Below are 17370 nucleotides of genomic sequence, written 5' to 3'. Positions count from 1 at the left end.
TTTTCCATTTTTCTCTAAAAATACTAATATTTATTCATATACTTCTTTTACATGTCAAACTATGGGAAGCAAATATGGATATCTTTCAAAGCAAACTTGGATCAAAGTTCAATTATAAAAATATTTGCTTAATTGATTCATGTACGACACATACAATATTCAAAGAGAAGAAATATTTCTCTCATTTAAGTATGTGTAAGGCAGATATTACTACAATTTCTGGTAGTAGTAATCTAATTGAAGGCTCTGGAAGAGCTACTATAACTCTGCCTATGAGAACAATAATTATCATTGAGAATGCAATGTTCTCCTCCAAGTCCAAGAGGAACTTGTTGAGTTTTAAAGATATCCGCAAAAATGGATTTCATATTGAGACAATAGATGAGAATAATATGGAATATCTCATCGTTACCAAGAATGTCTCTGGCCAGAAAAGAATTATTGAGAAGTTCCCATCTTTATCTTGTGGCCTGTATTGGACAAAAATTAGTGCAATTGAGGCACATTCTACCTTAAACCAAAAGGTTACTGCTTACAATACTTTTGAACTTTGGCATGATCGATTGGGCCATCCTGGATCAATTATGATGAGACGAATCATAGAAAACTCAAATGGACATCCATTAAAGAATTTGAAAATTCTTTTAAATAATGAATTTTCTTGCACTTCTTGTTATCAAGGCAAGTTAATTATAAGACCATCACCAATAAAGGTTGGGATTGAGTCCCCTGCGTTTTTAGAACGTATACAAGGGGACATTTGTGGACCTATTCACCCACCTGGTGGGTCGTTTAGATATTTTATGGTCTTAATAGATGTATTATCTAGATGGTCTCATGTATGCCTATTGTCATCTCGCAACCTCGCGTTTGCAAAATTAATGGCACAAATAATCCGATTACGGGCACAATTTTCCGATAATCCAATTAAGTCTATTAGACTTGATAATGCTGCTGAGTTTTCATCCCAAGCATTTAATGATTATTGCTTATCAATTGGGATAAAAGTGGAACATCCTATAGCTCATGTTCACACTCAAAATGGCCTTGCAGAGTCTTTAATTAAACGTGTGCAATTGATAGCAAGACCGTTACTCATGAAAACGAAGTTGCCCACTTCTGTTTTGGGTCACGCCATTTTATATGCAACAATGCTAATTCGTCTCAGACCGACAAATTATCATAAATATTCCCCGTTGCAATTAGTTTTGGGTCATGAACCTAATATATCTCATCTAAGAATTTTTGGATGTGCTGTATATGTGCCTGTAGCACCCCTATATCGCACCAAGATGGGTCCCCAAAGAAGGTTAGGAATATATGTTAGGTTTGAATCACCCTCCATTATTCGTTACCTTGAAACATTAACGGGAGATCTGTTCACTGCTCGTTTTGCAGATTGTCGATTCGATGAGGCATTTTTCCCAAAATTAGGGGGAGAAATTAGTGAAACAAAATGTGAAATTTTGTGAAAAAATACATCATTGTCTCATCTTGATCCACGTGCATCTATTTGTGACACATAGGTGCAAAAAATTATCCATTTACAGAAAATAGCAAATCAAATGCCAGATGCATTTACGGATTTGAAAAGGATAACAAAATCACATATCCCTGCAGAGAATGTTCCAATCCGTATTGATGTCCCTATTGGACAATCTTCTAGTGTCATAGCTAATGAGTCAAAAGCACGCCTAAAACGTGGCAGACCATTATGTTCTAAGGATCGAAATCCTAGAAAAAGAAAAACAAATGATCAAGATGACACTACGAAAGAGTCTCATAAAGAAATTCACAATTTAACCAATCCTGAGATTCATGCGGTAATCAATGAGCCTGAGACTCAAGAAAATAAGGAACTATCAATAAATCCAATCGATATTGAGACAAATTTGAATCGAATGGATATAGTGGCAGATTACATCTTTGCATATAATGTTGCATCTAGCATTATGCAAGAAAGTGAGGATCTTGAACCTCAATCTGTTGGAGAATGTCGACAAAGACTTGATTGGCCAAAATGGCAAGAAGCAATCCAATTAGAGTTAAGTTCACTTGCAAACGTGAAGTTTTTGGGCCTGTAGTCCAAACACCTAATGGTGTTAAGCCTGTTGGCTACAAATGGGTCTTTGTACGCAAAAGGAATGAGAAAAATGAGGTACAAAAATATAAGGCACGCCTTGTTGCACAAGGATTTTCACAAATGCCTGGTGTCGATTATGAAGAGATATATTCTCCTGTTATGGATGCTATAACATTCCGTTATCTCATTAGTTTTGCTGTCCATGAAAAGCTTGACATGCATTTAATGGATGTAGTTACAGCCTACCTTTACGGCTCACTTGATAATGAGATATACATGAAAATTCCTGAGGGATTTAAAATGCCTAACGCACAGAATTCAAATTCCCGGGAAACATTTTCAATCAAATTGCAAAGATCTTTGTATGATCTAAAGCAATCAGGAAGAATGTGGTATAACCATCTTAGTGAGTATTTATTAAAGGAGGGTTATATAAATGATGTCATTTGTCCATGTGTTTTTATAAAGAAAACAACATCGGAATTTGTTGTACTTGCCGTATATGTTGATGACATAAACCTTATTGGAACTCCTACAGAACTCCAAAAGGCAACTGATTATTTAAAGAAGGAATTCGAGATGAAAGATCTCGGAAAGACAAAATTATGTCTCGGTTTGCAAATTGAACATTTGACAAATGGGATTTTTGTTCATCAATCTGCCTACATTAAAAAGGTATTGAAACGGTTTTACATGGATGGAGCACATCCATTAAGTACTCCGATGATTGTTCGATCACTTGATGTGAATAAGGACCCGTTTCGACCTCAAGAAAAGAATGAAGAGCTTCTTGGTCCTGAAGTACCATATCTTAGTGCAATTGGTGCACTAATGTATCTTGCTAACACTACAAGGCCTGACATAACTTTTTCGGTTAATGTCTTAGCAAGATATAGCTCTGCTCCTACAAGGAGACACTGGAATGAGATCAAACACATATTGCGATATCTAAATGGGACTACCGATATGGGCTTATTTTATGGCAATGATTGCAATCCCGATCTTGTTGGTTATATCGATGCTGGGTATTTATCTGACCCGCATAAGGCTCGATCCCAAACAGGTTATGTTTTTACATGTGGTGGCACTGCCATATCTTGGCGATCGACTAAACAATCAATCGTGGCTACTTCTTCTAATCATGCTGAGATAATTGCTATTCATGAAGCAAGTCGAGAATGTATTTGGTTGAGGTCTATAATACATCTTATCCGAGACAAATGTGGTTTGAAGTGTGAAAAACTACCCACAATTTTGTATGAAGACAATGCAGCATGCATAGCCCAATTGAAGGGAGGATTCATAAAAGGAGATAGGACAAAACACATTTCACCAAAGTTATTTTTTACACATGATCTTCAAAAGAATGGTGATATCAATGTGCAACAGATTCGTTCAAGTGATAATATGGCTGATTTGTTCACCAAATCTCTACCAACATCAACCTTCAAGAAATTGGTGTACAAAATTGGGATGCGAAGGCTCAAGGGTGTGAGTTGATGCTCTCATCAGGGGGAGTTAATACGCGTTGTACTCTTTTTCCCTTACAAGGTTTTGTCCTACTGGGTTTTCCTTGCAAGGTTTTTAACGAGGCAACTAAAAGACGTATTTCTAAACATGTGTGCTCTTTTTCCTTCACTAGAATTTTTTTTTCCATAGAGTTTTTGCCTAGGAAGGTTTTAACGAAGCACATTATCTTTGGACATCCAAGGGGGAGTGTTATGATAAATATCACATTATGGTGGATGTCTACTCTTCCATGATCTATATCTCAAATGCTTAATGACATATTCAATGACATATTTTGTATGTTCAATGACATATTCCATGACATATTTTCTTCACTTTTATGCCTATATAAAGACCTTGTAATAGATAGGATAATACACACAATTGAAGAAGAAATAAGAATCTCTCTTCCTCTCTTTCTATCTATATCTCTTAGTTTGTTTTGCTTGTTCTATATTGTTATTTTGGGTTATATTTTATAACAAACTTAATTTTGTTGATATTAAATAAATTGATCAAAGAATTAGTATGGTAGGTAAATTGCATGAAATGACAATTTTGACTTTGTGACATGTCATCTGATTGATTTGACTATACCAACATTGCATTTTTCTGATACCAAATACTTTTCATTACTAAAGCAAAAGAGATAGCACTTGCTAATAAAGGAAGCAATATCCAACATGACACAATCAACTAAATCATACCCCAAGTTTAATTTGAGAAAATGTATTCTAAATTCGTTTATTTTGTGAAACCAAGAAAAGGCATTACTTATATTTATAATATAATAGAACTTTTGTGTAATGCAAGTCCATTACTTAAATTAGTAGCTATAATATCCTATTTCTCAAAGAGATGGCATTATACTATAATAGAATAATGTTATGTTTTATGTGAAAAATAAAAAGAATAACTAAATCTATATAAACAATGCTAGATTTTATTTGAAGATTATTTTTTCTTAGTTCTTTTTACAGTTACGCCATAAAGATGCTATTTTTACAAGTTTGCCCCTATAGAAAACTTTTGACTAGCAGAATCATGTCGCTATTTACTTAACCTCACGTGTACATATTTGTACACTCATAATTTAGCTTCTTTTATTAAATTTTGGGTACACCTTTCAAAAATGGAGCTTTTCCAAAATTTGAGACGGCAAATCAAAATCTCCAATTTTGAAACTTTGAGCTCATATTTGCGCGTAATAGTCTCATCCCAAAAACTTTTGAAGAAATAATTGAAGGTCGCTGGTGTCATCCTTTTTCTCCTCACGTAAATTCCCTAAAACCCTAGCTATATTTCTTCCTTTTTTTTTTTTCTATATATTATTTCATCGATTTAGAATCCTTATGTTAGATCTCTTGTAGTACCTATTATTTTGGAATTGCATTTTTGGTAAATAATTCACCTGATTTTTAATAGAAAAATTTGTTGATATTAATACTTATTGAATACCTTTGGCATTAATCTAATTTCGTGCAAAAATCTTGGTAAATTTCTCTCGAATTTTAATTGGTTTGTGTTAATATTTTCTCTTTGTTTGTAGATTTTGCGGCATCAAGGTTTTATTGATTATTTTGATTTTTTGAGAAATTCCAAATTTTTAAAAAGGGAATTGCGGAAAAGGGTGTAGTAATGAGTGGTATAAAAATGGAGGGGACGTCGGCTCCAGCAGTAAGGCGAGACCCGTATGAGGTGTTGTCTGTTTCAAAGGATTCGTCTGATCAGGAGATTAAGACTGCTTATAGAAAGCTTGCTCTCAAGTAAGTTATCCCTAAACACAAATATTCCTAAATTCATAGTTAATTTTATTATAATGGAAGAAAAACATCTGTATATGCAATACCTATTAATCACTCCGTTACATTTATGTGGTTATAAGACATTTGAATCTTAAACATGCCGTAATATTTGTATGGCTATAAAGCTTCTCATACAACAACAACAACAACAACGACCCAGTATAATCCCACAAGTGGGGTCTGGGGAGGGTAATATGTACGCAGACCTTACCCCTACCCCGAAGGGTAGAGAGGCTGTTTCTAGGAGACCCTCGGCTCAAAAAAGCAACAGGAGCCGATATATTAGTACCATAAAAGTGCATAATAAAATAACAGTAATATAAGAGATATGAAATACAGAATACGAAATACGAAATAGATGGCTGGTATAGTAAAACTAGCAGGTAAAGCCCTGCATCAATAGACGACCAATGACATTCTTAGTCTAACTCCTAACTGGCTAGTCTCACTCTATTGTGCTGTAGAAATATTCACAACTTTCCCCTAACCTACAACCTTAATGCTCGACCTCCATAATTCCCTGTCAAGGGCCATGTCCTCAGTAATCCTAAGTCGCGCCATGTCCTGTCTGATCACCTCTCCCCAATACTTCTTAGGTCGCCCTCTACCTCTCCGCGTGCCCACTACAGCCAGTCGCTCACACCTCCTCACCGGTGCATCAGTGCTCCTCCTCTGAATGTGCCCGAACCATCTGAGTCTTACTTCCCGCATCTTGTCCTCCATGGGGGCCACACCCACCTTCTCTCGAATATCTTCATTCCTAATCTTATCCATCCTTGTATGCCCGCACATCCACCTCAACATCCTCATCTCTGCTACTTTCATCTTCTGGATGTGTGAGTTCTTTACCGGCCAACATTCAGTTCCATATAACATGGCAGGCCTAACCACTGCTCTATAAAACTTACCTTTTAGTAACGGTGGCACTTTCTTGTCACACAAGACTCCCGACGCTAACCTCCACTTCATCCACCCCACCCCTATACGGTGTGTGACATCCTCGTCAATCTCCCCGATCCCCTGAATAACCGATCCAAGGTACTTGAAACTACCCCTCTTGGGAATGACTTGAGAGTCAAGCCTCACTTCAACTCCCGCTTCCGTCGGCTCAACTCCAAATTTGCACTCGAGGTATTCCGTCTTCGTCCTGCTCAACTTGAAACCTTTAGACTCAAGAGCATGTCTCCAAATCTCTAGCCTCTCGTTGACGCCGCCTCGTGTCTCGTCAATTAGAATAATGTCATCAGCAAATAGCATGCACCATGGCACCTCCCCTTGAATATGATGAGTCAGTGCATCCATCACCAGGGCAAATAGGAATGGGCTGAGCGCAGACCCTTGGTGCAACCCCGTAATAACTGGAAAGTGTTCAGAGTCGCCTCCTACTGTCCTAACCCGAGTCTTAGCTCCAGCATACATGTCTTTAATCACCCTAATATAGTCAACTGAGACCCTTTTATCCTCTAAGCATCTCCATAAGACCTCCCTAGGAACCCTATCGTACACTTTCTCCAGATCAATAAACACTATGTGGAGATCCTTCTTCCTATCCCTGTACTGTTCCACCATCCTCCTAATAAGGTGGATAGCTTGGTAGATCGCCCCGGCATGAACCCGAACTGGTTGTCTGAAATAGACACCGTCCTTCACACTCTCATTTCTACTACTCTCTCCCAAACTTTCATGGTATGACTTAGTAATTTGATGCCCCTATAGTTGTTACAGCTCTGGACATCACCTTTGTTCTTATACAATGGGACCATTGTACTCCACCTCCACTCTTCAGGCATCCTATTAGTCTTGAATATAACACTAAACAATGCAGTAAGTCATTCCAAGCCTGCTCTACCCACACACCTCCACAGTTCAATCGGAATTTCGTCTGGCCCGATAGCTCTGCCCCTTCTCATCTTACACATTGCCTCCATGACTTCATCGATCTCAATGTCCCTACAATTACTTAATTCATGGTGACTGTCGGCATTCCTCGATTCCCCACGTATAATATCCTGATCCCCTTCTTCACTTAGAAGTTTATGAAAGTAGGTCTGCCACCTCCTCTTAATCTGGTCATCTCCCATCAAAACTTCGTCATCATCTTTTATGCACCTCACTTGGTCCAGATCCCGAGTTGTCCTCTCTCTCGCCTTAGCGAGTCGGAATAACTTCTTCTCCCCACATTTGTTCCTTAGTTCCTCATACAGACAAGCAAAAGCTGTCGTCTTAGCCTCCGTTACTGCCATCTTCGCCTCCTTCCTAGCTACCTTATACCTTTGACTGTTCTCTCTCTTCTCCTCCTCGTCAGTGCTCCCTACTAACCGCAGGTAAGCCGCCTTCTTTGCTTCCACTTTACCTTGGACAACTGCATTCCACCACCAATCTCCTTTGTGGCCACCATTGTGGCCCGTAGATATCCCTAACACCTCTCTCGCCGCCTTTCTTATACAGTCCGCCGTCGTCGACCACATTGTGTTTGCGTCCCCACTACTTCTCCAAGCTCCCATTGCCGATAACCTTCCTTCCAACTCCTTAGCTTTATCCTTAGTTAAGGCGCCCCACCTAATCCTGGGGCGTCCTTGTACTGACCTCTTCTTCCTCCTTATCCTAATACAAATGTCCATCACCAAAAGCCTATGCTGCGTTGAGAGGGTCTCACCTGGGATAACCTTGCAGTCCTCGCACAACCTTCTGTCGCATCTCCTGAGGAGGAGATAGTCAATCTGAGTCTTCGCCACCGAACTTTGGTAAGTAACCAAATGTTCATCCCGCTTCGTAAAACTCGAGTTCGCAATGACTAGATCGAAAGCCTTGGCAAAGTCCAACAGCGAAATGCCCCCTCCGTTTCGCTCCCCGAAACCAAAGCCGCCATGCACCTCGGTGTACCCACCTGCAGATGACCCAATATGACCATTGAAATCTCCTCCAATGAATAACCTCTCAGAAGGCGGTATACTACGAACAATCTCATCCAACCCCTCCCAAAAGCGCCTCTTAATATCCTCATCCAAGCCTGCTTGCGGTGCGTACGCGCTAACGACATTTAAAGTACCCTCACCCACCACCAACTTAATAGTCATTAGTCTATCATTCACCCGCCTGACCTCTACCACAGACTCTCTAAGATGGCTATCTACCAGGATACCCACTCCATTCTTACCCCTCAGGACACCAGAGTACCACAACTTATACCCATCCACGTTTTTCGCCCTCGATCCGACCCACCTAGTCTCCTGGACACACGCTATATTAATCTTCCTCTTCTGCAGGATTTTCGCCAACTCTATGGATTTACTCGTTAGTGAACCTATGTTCCATGACCCGATTCTCAACCTATAGGCTCCCTTGCCCCCTCTACCTCCCCTGCTACCCGACCCACCCCCTGAACCCCACCCCCACACTCTGCCCCACCCGAGGACAAGCCCTTATTCTATCATCCCAGACTGCAGCCACTACACCTACAACAATCTAGAGAAGACTCGCTAGTGCACAACGTACACAAATCAAACTAGAAGGAAACAAGTGGTAACTAGTATCCTAGTTGAAAGGTTTAACTATTGCGAAGTAAAGTAACAGTAATTTAGCTAACACCAAAAGGGAAACGGTAAAACAGGAGGTACCAACTCCCGATAACAAAACCTGTGGCTGATTTGCTGCACTCGATGTAGTTGTACGCTCCCGCCCACTTCCTACCACCCTTGCTGACACTCGCCCAGGTTGCTCTCCTTTGCCAGTGCTCGTGCGCCCAACTTGTCTCCAATACTCCGAGAATTCCTGAAAACACAGAAAATACCACGACCCAAAAACCAGAAGGAGCTATCACCGCTACCTGAGATGCGCCTTCCTAAATGGGAGGAAAAATCAGCTAGATAAATCAAAGTAAAATCTGAAATCACAAGGTGAAAACTCAGCGGCAAACCAACAATCACAAGCCCTGAAAATCTATTCCGATTTCTAGCTCCCAGGGAACACTTGAAAACTAGAAATAAGCTCCCAATTTCTGAAGAGTTTTGAAATTTTTGATTTCTACCGTGTGTGTTTCTTTGAAGAAGAAGAAGAAGAAGAAAACGGTGGGGTCCTCCTTTGTCACAAACGGCGCTATCTGTATTTTATCCTTGGGTCTTAGGCGTTTTTGTATTTCAGCTTATGCCAATGGTTGCTGCAGGTTTGGGAATGGAGGAGAAGAAGTTCAAGGGGAGGCTGCTTACGATTAGGCTCCCACAGAATCCAAATCCTAAGCAGAAATTGAATTTGAAATTAAAAATGATTTTTTAAAATAAAAAATTGTTACTCCTTCCCTCTCTTTCCTTTATCAGAAACAAAATGTTTCTGAAATTTTCCTTCAATTGAAGAAGAAAAGAGAGAAGGCTAAGAACAATGAATCGAAATACAGCAAAAAAGAATGAAGAAAACCTAGATCAGATGCAAAAATTCACGAGAAGACCCAGGAAGATGGAATCTCAACAAAAATAAAGAGTAAAATGCAAAAGTTTAAAGTTAAGTTGTTTCTAAATGTAGAAATGTATCTTTCTTCTGGAAATGGACTAATAAGTAAATAATTTCACATCAATTGGAACAGAGGGAGTAATTGAGAATATATTTTAGTTATGTTAACACTTTTACTTTACGTCCCATAATTTTCTAGGACCAATTTACTTCTAGTACTTTTTGTTTTGGTTTTTATTTGGATAACATTGGCCTTAGATAGTTTAAATGGAGTGAAATGATGAGCGATGATTCATATAGCCGACTCCAAGTCGTTTGGGACTAACACATAGTTGCTATTGGCGTTTAACGGTGTAATTGGAATGAAATAGACCTAAATATAGCAGAATAGATACAACAACAACAACATACCTGGTATATTCCCAACAAGTGGGGTCTAGGGAGGGTAGTATGTACGCAGACCTTACCCCTGCCTAATGAAGGTAGAGAGGCTATTTCCAGTAGATCCTCGGCTCGGAAAGAAGAAGATCCTCGGCTTGGAAAGAACAAAAAGAGGGAGATAAAGGATAAGTAGTACTACAATACCTGAGGCAAAAAAAAACCACATAACGCAATTAAGATCTGAGAATACGAAGGGACATATAGCAGAATAGATGCTGAAGATTTATATGGCTGACCTAACTAGTTGGAATTAAGGCGTTGGTTGATTGATTGAGTGATGGTATTTAACTGAGGTTCAAGTGTAACCAGTAACTAAACTGAAATTTGGTGTGGATTGTGGTGAGCTGTGTATGCATTTTGTTGGTATTTGTCTTGAGCTTGTTGGTAAGCACATGGGGATTATTGAATTTCAGTTGTAAGCCAAAACTCGTGTAATTTAGTGGTCAAGTAATTAATTAAGTAATCTGAAGATTGACATATATTGTCATCTGAAGGAAATAGAATACAGATGGGAGGGACTTGCTTGCGCAGTACTTTGTCATATGATATATCAGTCTAGAAATGGCCAGATGGAAAAACCAATGGTGATGGGAAGTTAATGTGGTTATACAGGAAAAAGTAAAAACAACTTTTAGGGCTATTTGTTGGGAGTTGGGTAACTTCTCAATTTGATACTTGTTCTTGTGGATGAATAATTGAGCGGAAATTATTGGCAGGTATCATCCTGACAAGAATGCTAGCAATCCCGAAGCTTCAGAGCTCTTCAAGGAGGTTGCGTACTCATACAACATTCTATCTGATCCAGAGAAAAGGAGGCAATATGATATGGCCGGCTTTGAGGTACATTATTTTTTTGATCAGGTTAAAATACCTTTTTCTCTACAACGTCGTTCATAACGAGTAATGACATATCACGAGAAAGTCTTTTACTATTTTTCTGTTTTTTTAGACTGAAATCATGGATAATAGTTCTTTTGTTTGATTTGTATCACCTTACATTTGCTTGTTATGTATTAATGTGCATTTCAATGAGGTGACTGATTTAGCAGTAGAAAGAAAGAAGTTCCAAGAGAACTCTGGATGTTCTTGATTTCAAGAAGGAATAGAAATAAGAGTTTGGGTAGGCTATATAGCTGTATGATAAGTTGTAGCTTTATGGCTTCAATCAAAGAATATTTAGTCATTTGTACTCACAAGTCAAAACTATACATGGGCCCTTTAGGTGCCGACAATATAAACTTAGCATATCGTAAAGATTCAGCAAGATGTAGATACTTGAAGGTTGCAAGATAATGCTGCAGCAATCTGGATGTTGGAAATGCAACTCCTTTCATTCTCGAAGTTCCCATTCTGTTGTATTTGGGGAATATTCAATAGGTTTAAAGTTGAAAAGTCATCCTATCAGCTGCAGTTATCTGGACTCTTCACTTCTCCTTGACATTTCTAGTTGAGGATTGTTTATAGGTCCCCGAATTATCTAAGAAACATGCTACAATAGAACATGTAGACATTCTTTGTTCTTAACATTAGTAGCATAAGGTGTTTATATTGGTGTTACAAAAGCTTTCTAATGCCAATATCTTCCAGTTCGAAGGTTATGGTGCATCTTAGTGATGTAGTATTCATGGTACAAGTGTATAAAATTTTATGCTAATATTAAGCTGTTATAAAATCATTGAGGTAGGCTATGTCTTAATCTGGTTACAATAGGCATTAAGTATTAGAAGCCAGAGTTCCAATTCTGTCTAATTTTATTAGCAAATTATAGCTAATAAAACCTCTTTAATCTACGATGCTCAAGGAATGACTTTTGCCGACTCTATTCACATTTTGTTTTGAATTTTAAGGCTATTGAAGCTGAAGGAATGGATATGGAAATTGATTTGTCCAACCTTGGAACTGTCAACACAATGTTCGCAGCCTTGTTTAGGTAAGTCTGCCTCCCCAAAGTTGTTTTTTTTGGTGGTGTTTTTGATTAGTTTTGTTAAATTTATTTTTTTTCCTGGATAGCAAGTTGGGTGTCCCTATCAAAACAACTATTTCTGCTAATGTTCTTGAAGAAGCTTTGAATGGAACTGTCACAGTCCGGCCCCTTCCAATTGGTACATCAGTCAGTGGAAAGGTAGAATTTAATTGTCCTTTCAAGTGGCAGGATAAAATCTTTATGCTGTACCAGGGTTGACATCACCTGAGCTTTAATGCAGGTAGAAAAGCAAAATGCTCATTTTTTTGGTGTAACAATTAGTGATGAACAAGCAGAGGCTGGGATTGTCGTAAGAGTTACTTCAGCTGCCCAAAGCAAATTCAAGGTACAGTGTAGATGTATACAATTATATGATACTTATTTTGATGCACTTTTTAAATAGTACCTATATGTCTTCATGCTTTTGAGTTTTCTACTTTGTGTTGTGTGTTGCGATACTGAAACTGAATTTCATGTACTTTTCAGCTACTATATTTTGAACATGATGCAAATGGGGGTTACGGCCTGGCCTTGCAGGTAATGCATTTTACACTTTTGATTCTCCATTGTGTGCTTAGCGAGGATTTGTATAGCCAGTTATTGTGTGCTTAAGATATTTCTTGCTCTAGATTTCCATTGAAGAACCTTGATGTATATGGCTAGGGAATAGTAAAGCAGTAAGGTGGAAATAAAACCAACATGAGTTAATTGAATTGAGAAAGAAAAATAGAGTAAACACCTTCATTTCAAAAAAAGAAATATAGAATCAACACCTTCAATAGGGAAGGAGAGGACATGTATAATTCCTAATAGACGAAACTTGTCATACTATATGTATATATACCTTATAAAAAAAATTCTATATGTATATATGATTTTGCAGACATATTGAGCATGCTCCTACTTTATGATGTTTGTAGTCAAACATTCGTGGAAAGGGCTTACCTATTCTTTCCTAAGAAACTTTATAAGATTAAATAAGAAAATAGCTTGCCTCTCAATTTTAATAAGCAAATAGTATGTCATAATACTGTCTTTAAGAGAGTTCATGTAATCCACGTTTAGCAGGTTTCTTTGTACATTAAGGATTCAAGCAAGTGCTAATACCCATTTTATACCTGGATCCCCCCAATCTTAGATGGGTTGTCTTAGGGTTTGCCACAGTTCACTGCTATGCTCTCATACATGGCTACCCTTCCCCGCAAGCTCCATAAGACCACCTACCTCTAGTCTTTGGACGCAGGGATCTATTACCAAAAATAAATAAATAATAATAAACAGAAGAACCCAGCCGGGACAAAGGCTCCAGCAAAGCCCAACGAATATGATATAAATTCTGTTCCATCCCAATTAAAGATCCTTAATCGAAGTTTCTGAGAATCACTTAGAGAAATGATTGGTAAAAAACTCAGAATCCATAGGAAATTCCATTACCGGAAAGCTAAAGCACGGTAGCTAAAAATTAGATATTAGAGGACCTCGGTAAATGTGCTGAGAGCATTTTAGAAAGACATCTTTTTACTGGTATTCAGATTGTCTCCATGTAACATAAGTTCGAATAGGGTTCTCCTGGAATTCTTGTCATAGTCTTGACGAAAAGTTTCTGCTGTTAAACCCTTGTTGAAGCTTAGCCAGCATCATAAGTTTAACTCCTGAAGAGGTCCGCTTGAGTTGCATTAGACCAATCTAACTTTCTAAAAAAGATTCTCCAGTATGCTGATAAAAAGTTTCTGCTGTTAAACTCTGGTTAAAACTTAACCACCAATCATTAGTTTAACTTGAAGAGGTCTCCCTGAGTTGCATTTGACCAATATAACTCAGCTGTTAGAAGTATCACTTTATTATGGTCGATAGAGAGAGAAGCTCCTACTTCTCTCAGAGGCGACGAAAGTGGAATCTCATTCTTTCAAGGAAGCTCTGATTTGGCCAGCGTTGATCCTAGATGGGGATTGCAGGAGGGTTGATACTGGGTTTGATCTCATTTTTAGATTGTCTAGGGACCATATCGTGGCAATGAAGGAGTATCTTAAGACCTGCTTGGTTGGGAATTTGAGGAGAAGGTGGTCTCAACGGAGGTGCTAACTGATTGGACTTTGGAGACTTGGTAAGTGACGACGGGGCTGAAAGTGTAGGCAATGGGTGGTGACACCTTTCTGTTTTCATTTTGCTTCTGAAAGTTGATACCCGTGTGCTGGGTGAGGGATTGGGATGGATGTGGGGAAGTTATCTTCTGTTAGAAAGGTGCGGTGAGATTCTGGCTGCAAAATTCAGAAAAGGAGGGAGGATATTCTATGAACGTGGTTGGTTGCCGGCACATCGTTGTTTAGAAAGTGGCTTCATTTATGTTCACTATAATCTGGTGGACCTTGCCAGGGTTAGGGTGCTTGTTAGGAGGAAAGGTACCAGTGTCTGATGGTTGGGGGGTTATTTTAATTTCAGGGTTTGGCTAACACTGGATTTTAACCTGTAATTTTGATTAAGGAGATTGAAAGAGGGAGGAGTATAGAGAGTGGGTTGAGGAGGGACGTAAAAAGGACAGGTTTGGTGGGGGAGCAGCTTGATACCGGAAAAAATGGTGAAGCTGCCGGGAACGTTTAAAAATGGCAGGCAGGACGACGGGTATTTAAAAAATACTGCTGATCCGGGTTTTATTTTTGGGGTGTGTGTGTGTGGGGGGGGGGGGGTGAATGATGAAGCTCATTGATATTGAACTTAATAAGAATGTAAAATTTTTAAATGCCCAAATAATTCAAAATCTACCTGCACTCTGGTTCACATGTTGCTATACATGTCTATCTTTGACCTTACAGTGGCACTATCTTCGGTCTTTCTTTTCACTTTTAGTTTTCAAACATTTGTATATCCTGTGTTTATGAGCTTGTAAACTGGAATTTTTAGATGAATATTTATTGTGTACGTTTTTTGTCTTTGCCTCGAGCAATTTACTGATTAGTACTATTTCTTAATAAAACTGACCCATCCTCACTATTTACAGGAAGATAGTGAGAAAGCTGGCAAGGTAACCTCCGCAGGGATGTATTTCTTGCACTTTCAAGTGTACAGAATGGATTCAACTGTAAATGCGGTATGTGAATTTCATTTTATTGGTTAAATTCAATAGTATGGCATGCAGCGTTGTCAGCAGGGACAATACTTGTGATGATGTAGTTAGCAATGGCCAAAGATCCTGAAGCTGCTTTCTTTAAGAGGTTGGAAGGCCTTCAACCTTGTGAGGTCTCAGAACTAAAAGCTGGCACTCACATATTTGCTGTTTATGGTCTGAGCTTACTTTATTTTTGTTGAATATATATATATTTTTTTACTTGGGAAAAACTATCAAATTGCTACTGATTATGCAATGCTAAAAGAAAAAAATTATCTGATGTCTGCAGGAGATAATTTCTTTAAGCCTGCTAGTTATACTATTGAGGCTCTGTGTGCCAAGACATACGAGGACACAACTCATAAACTCCAGGATATTGAGGCTCAGATTTTGAGGAAGAGAAATGAGCTTCGACAGTTTGAAACAGAATATAGAAAGGTTGTTTTTCTGCTCGTAGACAATGTTTATTGTGAGATCTTTTACTCTTCATGCATCCTCATTTCACTATTTTCCATTTGATGTTTACAGGCATTGGCACGGTTCCAGGAAGTGACCAATAGATATAGCCAGGAGAAGCAGTCTGTAAGTTTCTTTCATACCTAAGTTTCATTACACTGGGATGGTATGGCCAATATTTGCCGTAGAGTATGGCTGTGATTATTTGGTACTTACTGTCTATCGTTTGTTAATTACGGAGGAAAAAATCATATGTTAGTTACCCTACATTTCTCTGAGTGATGCTATTTTTATAAAGGTCGATGAGCTACTCAAACAGAGAGACAGCATCCACTCCTCATTCACGGTTACAAGGACACTTGCTACCATAAGTGGCAGTGGGAGTGGGCATTTCAGTAACGGAAGTAGCAGCAAACTATCTGGCGAAGACTACAAAGCCGATAGCCCAAGTGAAGATGGCAGTTCAGACTCCAAGGAGAAATACTCGAAACGAAAATGGTTTAACCTTAACCTCAAAGGATCTGATAAGAAGTAATCGAACTGGTGGTTATCTGTAATATAGATCCTAATGAATTCCAAATTCCAGCCTCGCCACCAAGGATGAAGGCTGCCTGCTAGTTTGCTACCTGAAGTAATCTCCTCATGTATTCTTTGTTCAATTTGTTGGTATTTCTTGGGCTTCGCGAGACGTTTTCTTTTTCATTTTTTTTTTCCAAATTTCATTTTTTGGGGCATGTGAAGTCTGATTTCTGTGGAGTGACTGCAAGATATAGAAGGTTTTTGTTCCTGTATTTGTACTTCTGATTCTTGTGTTGTATCATAGTGTACTAGTCAATGGACTCCAAATTTTTAGTATTTTGAGCAAATCTAAGTCCTCTATATTTTGTAATTTCAGTGAATATTTTCTCCCTTATAAAAGTGGGAATGGTATCATTTCATATGATTAAAGAGGTGTGTTAATGATTTTAAATCAGTGATTTAGAGTAGACCTCTACTAGGAAACTTAATTAGCATAAACTTCCTTTCTCATTCTGGTTTACCCAATGTCCGATACCCATATTAGTACCTGACTAATCCGAATTTGAGTTGAGTTCAAATCCAAGACCTCTAGTTAAAGACGGAGGGTTCCTATCTATCCCATTATAGGATTTTCTTCTCCTATCTCATTAAGATGGAAACACATTACAAATTCTTTTGGTATAAACTATCTTGAAAAATTCCATAAAGAGATTATAATTCAAAAATAAATCTAGTCCAATGTCCTGTCGGGACCATTCTACAATATGAGAATTTTTATTTGCCGTCCTAACTAATAAAATATGCTCATTTTAGATAAGCCTATGAATTAAAAAAATTACGACATTGTACTTAAGTTCCTTAACCAACCAAAAATAAAATAAAACAAAGTTTCAAAATATTCATTATTGTTTATATGTCCTAACTTTTTCTTTAGCTAAATAGTAGTACGCTTTACTATTGTTTTATTGTGTAGGGTAGATTAGTTGTCTATGCCTACATATTTCCTAGATATATAATATTGTATATTTCTTAGTGAAAGAGAAATTTG

The 17370-nt window shown here is 38.3% G+C and overlaps 1 protein-coding gene across 2 annotated transcripts; it reads left to right on the top strand.

Annotated features, from left to right (window-relative positions):
* The first annotated feature begins 4709 nt into the window (after nt 1-4709).
* On the top strand, nt 4710-16692 carry LOC104213197 (chaperone protein dnaJ 15-like). Of its 2 annotated transcripts, none has more exons than XM_070160539.1 (12): nt 4710-4867; nt 5142-5358; nt 10998-11121; nt 12129-12211; nt 12292-12403; nt 12486-12590; nt 12731-12781; nt 15240-15329; nt 15413-15521; nt 15637-15785; nt 15876-15929; nt 16102-16692. In XM_070160539.1, exons 2-12 carry the CDS (start codon nt 5231-5233, stop codon nt 16336-16338), a joined length of 1242 nt encoding a protein of 413 aa, XP_070016640.1. In that variant the 5' UTR covers nt 4710-4867; nt 5142-5230; the 3' UTR covers nt 16339-16692. The 2 variants fall into 2 exon arrangements, with proteins under 2 accessions (XP_070016640.1, XP_070016639.1); XM_070160538.1 differs by having other exon boundaries at nt 4749-4867; nt 5207-5358.
* The last annotated feature ends 678 nt before the right edge of the window (nt 16693-17370 follow it).

Source organism: Nicotiana sylvestris, chromosome 10 (genome assembly GCF_000393655.2).
Source record: "Nicotiana sylvestris chromosome 10, ASM39365v2, whole genome shotgun sequence".
Classification (NCBI taxonomy): Eukaryota; Viridiplantae; Streptophyta; class Magnoliopsida; order Solanales; family Solanaceae; genus Nicotiana; species Nicotiana sylvestris.
This window is presented reverse-complemented; position numbering and strand designations above follow the sequence as displayed.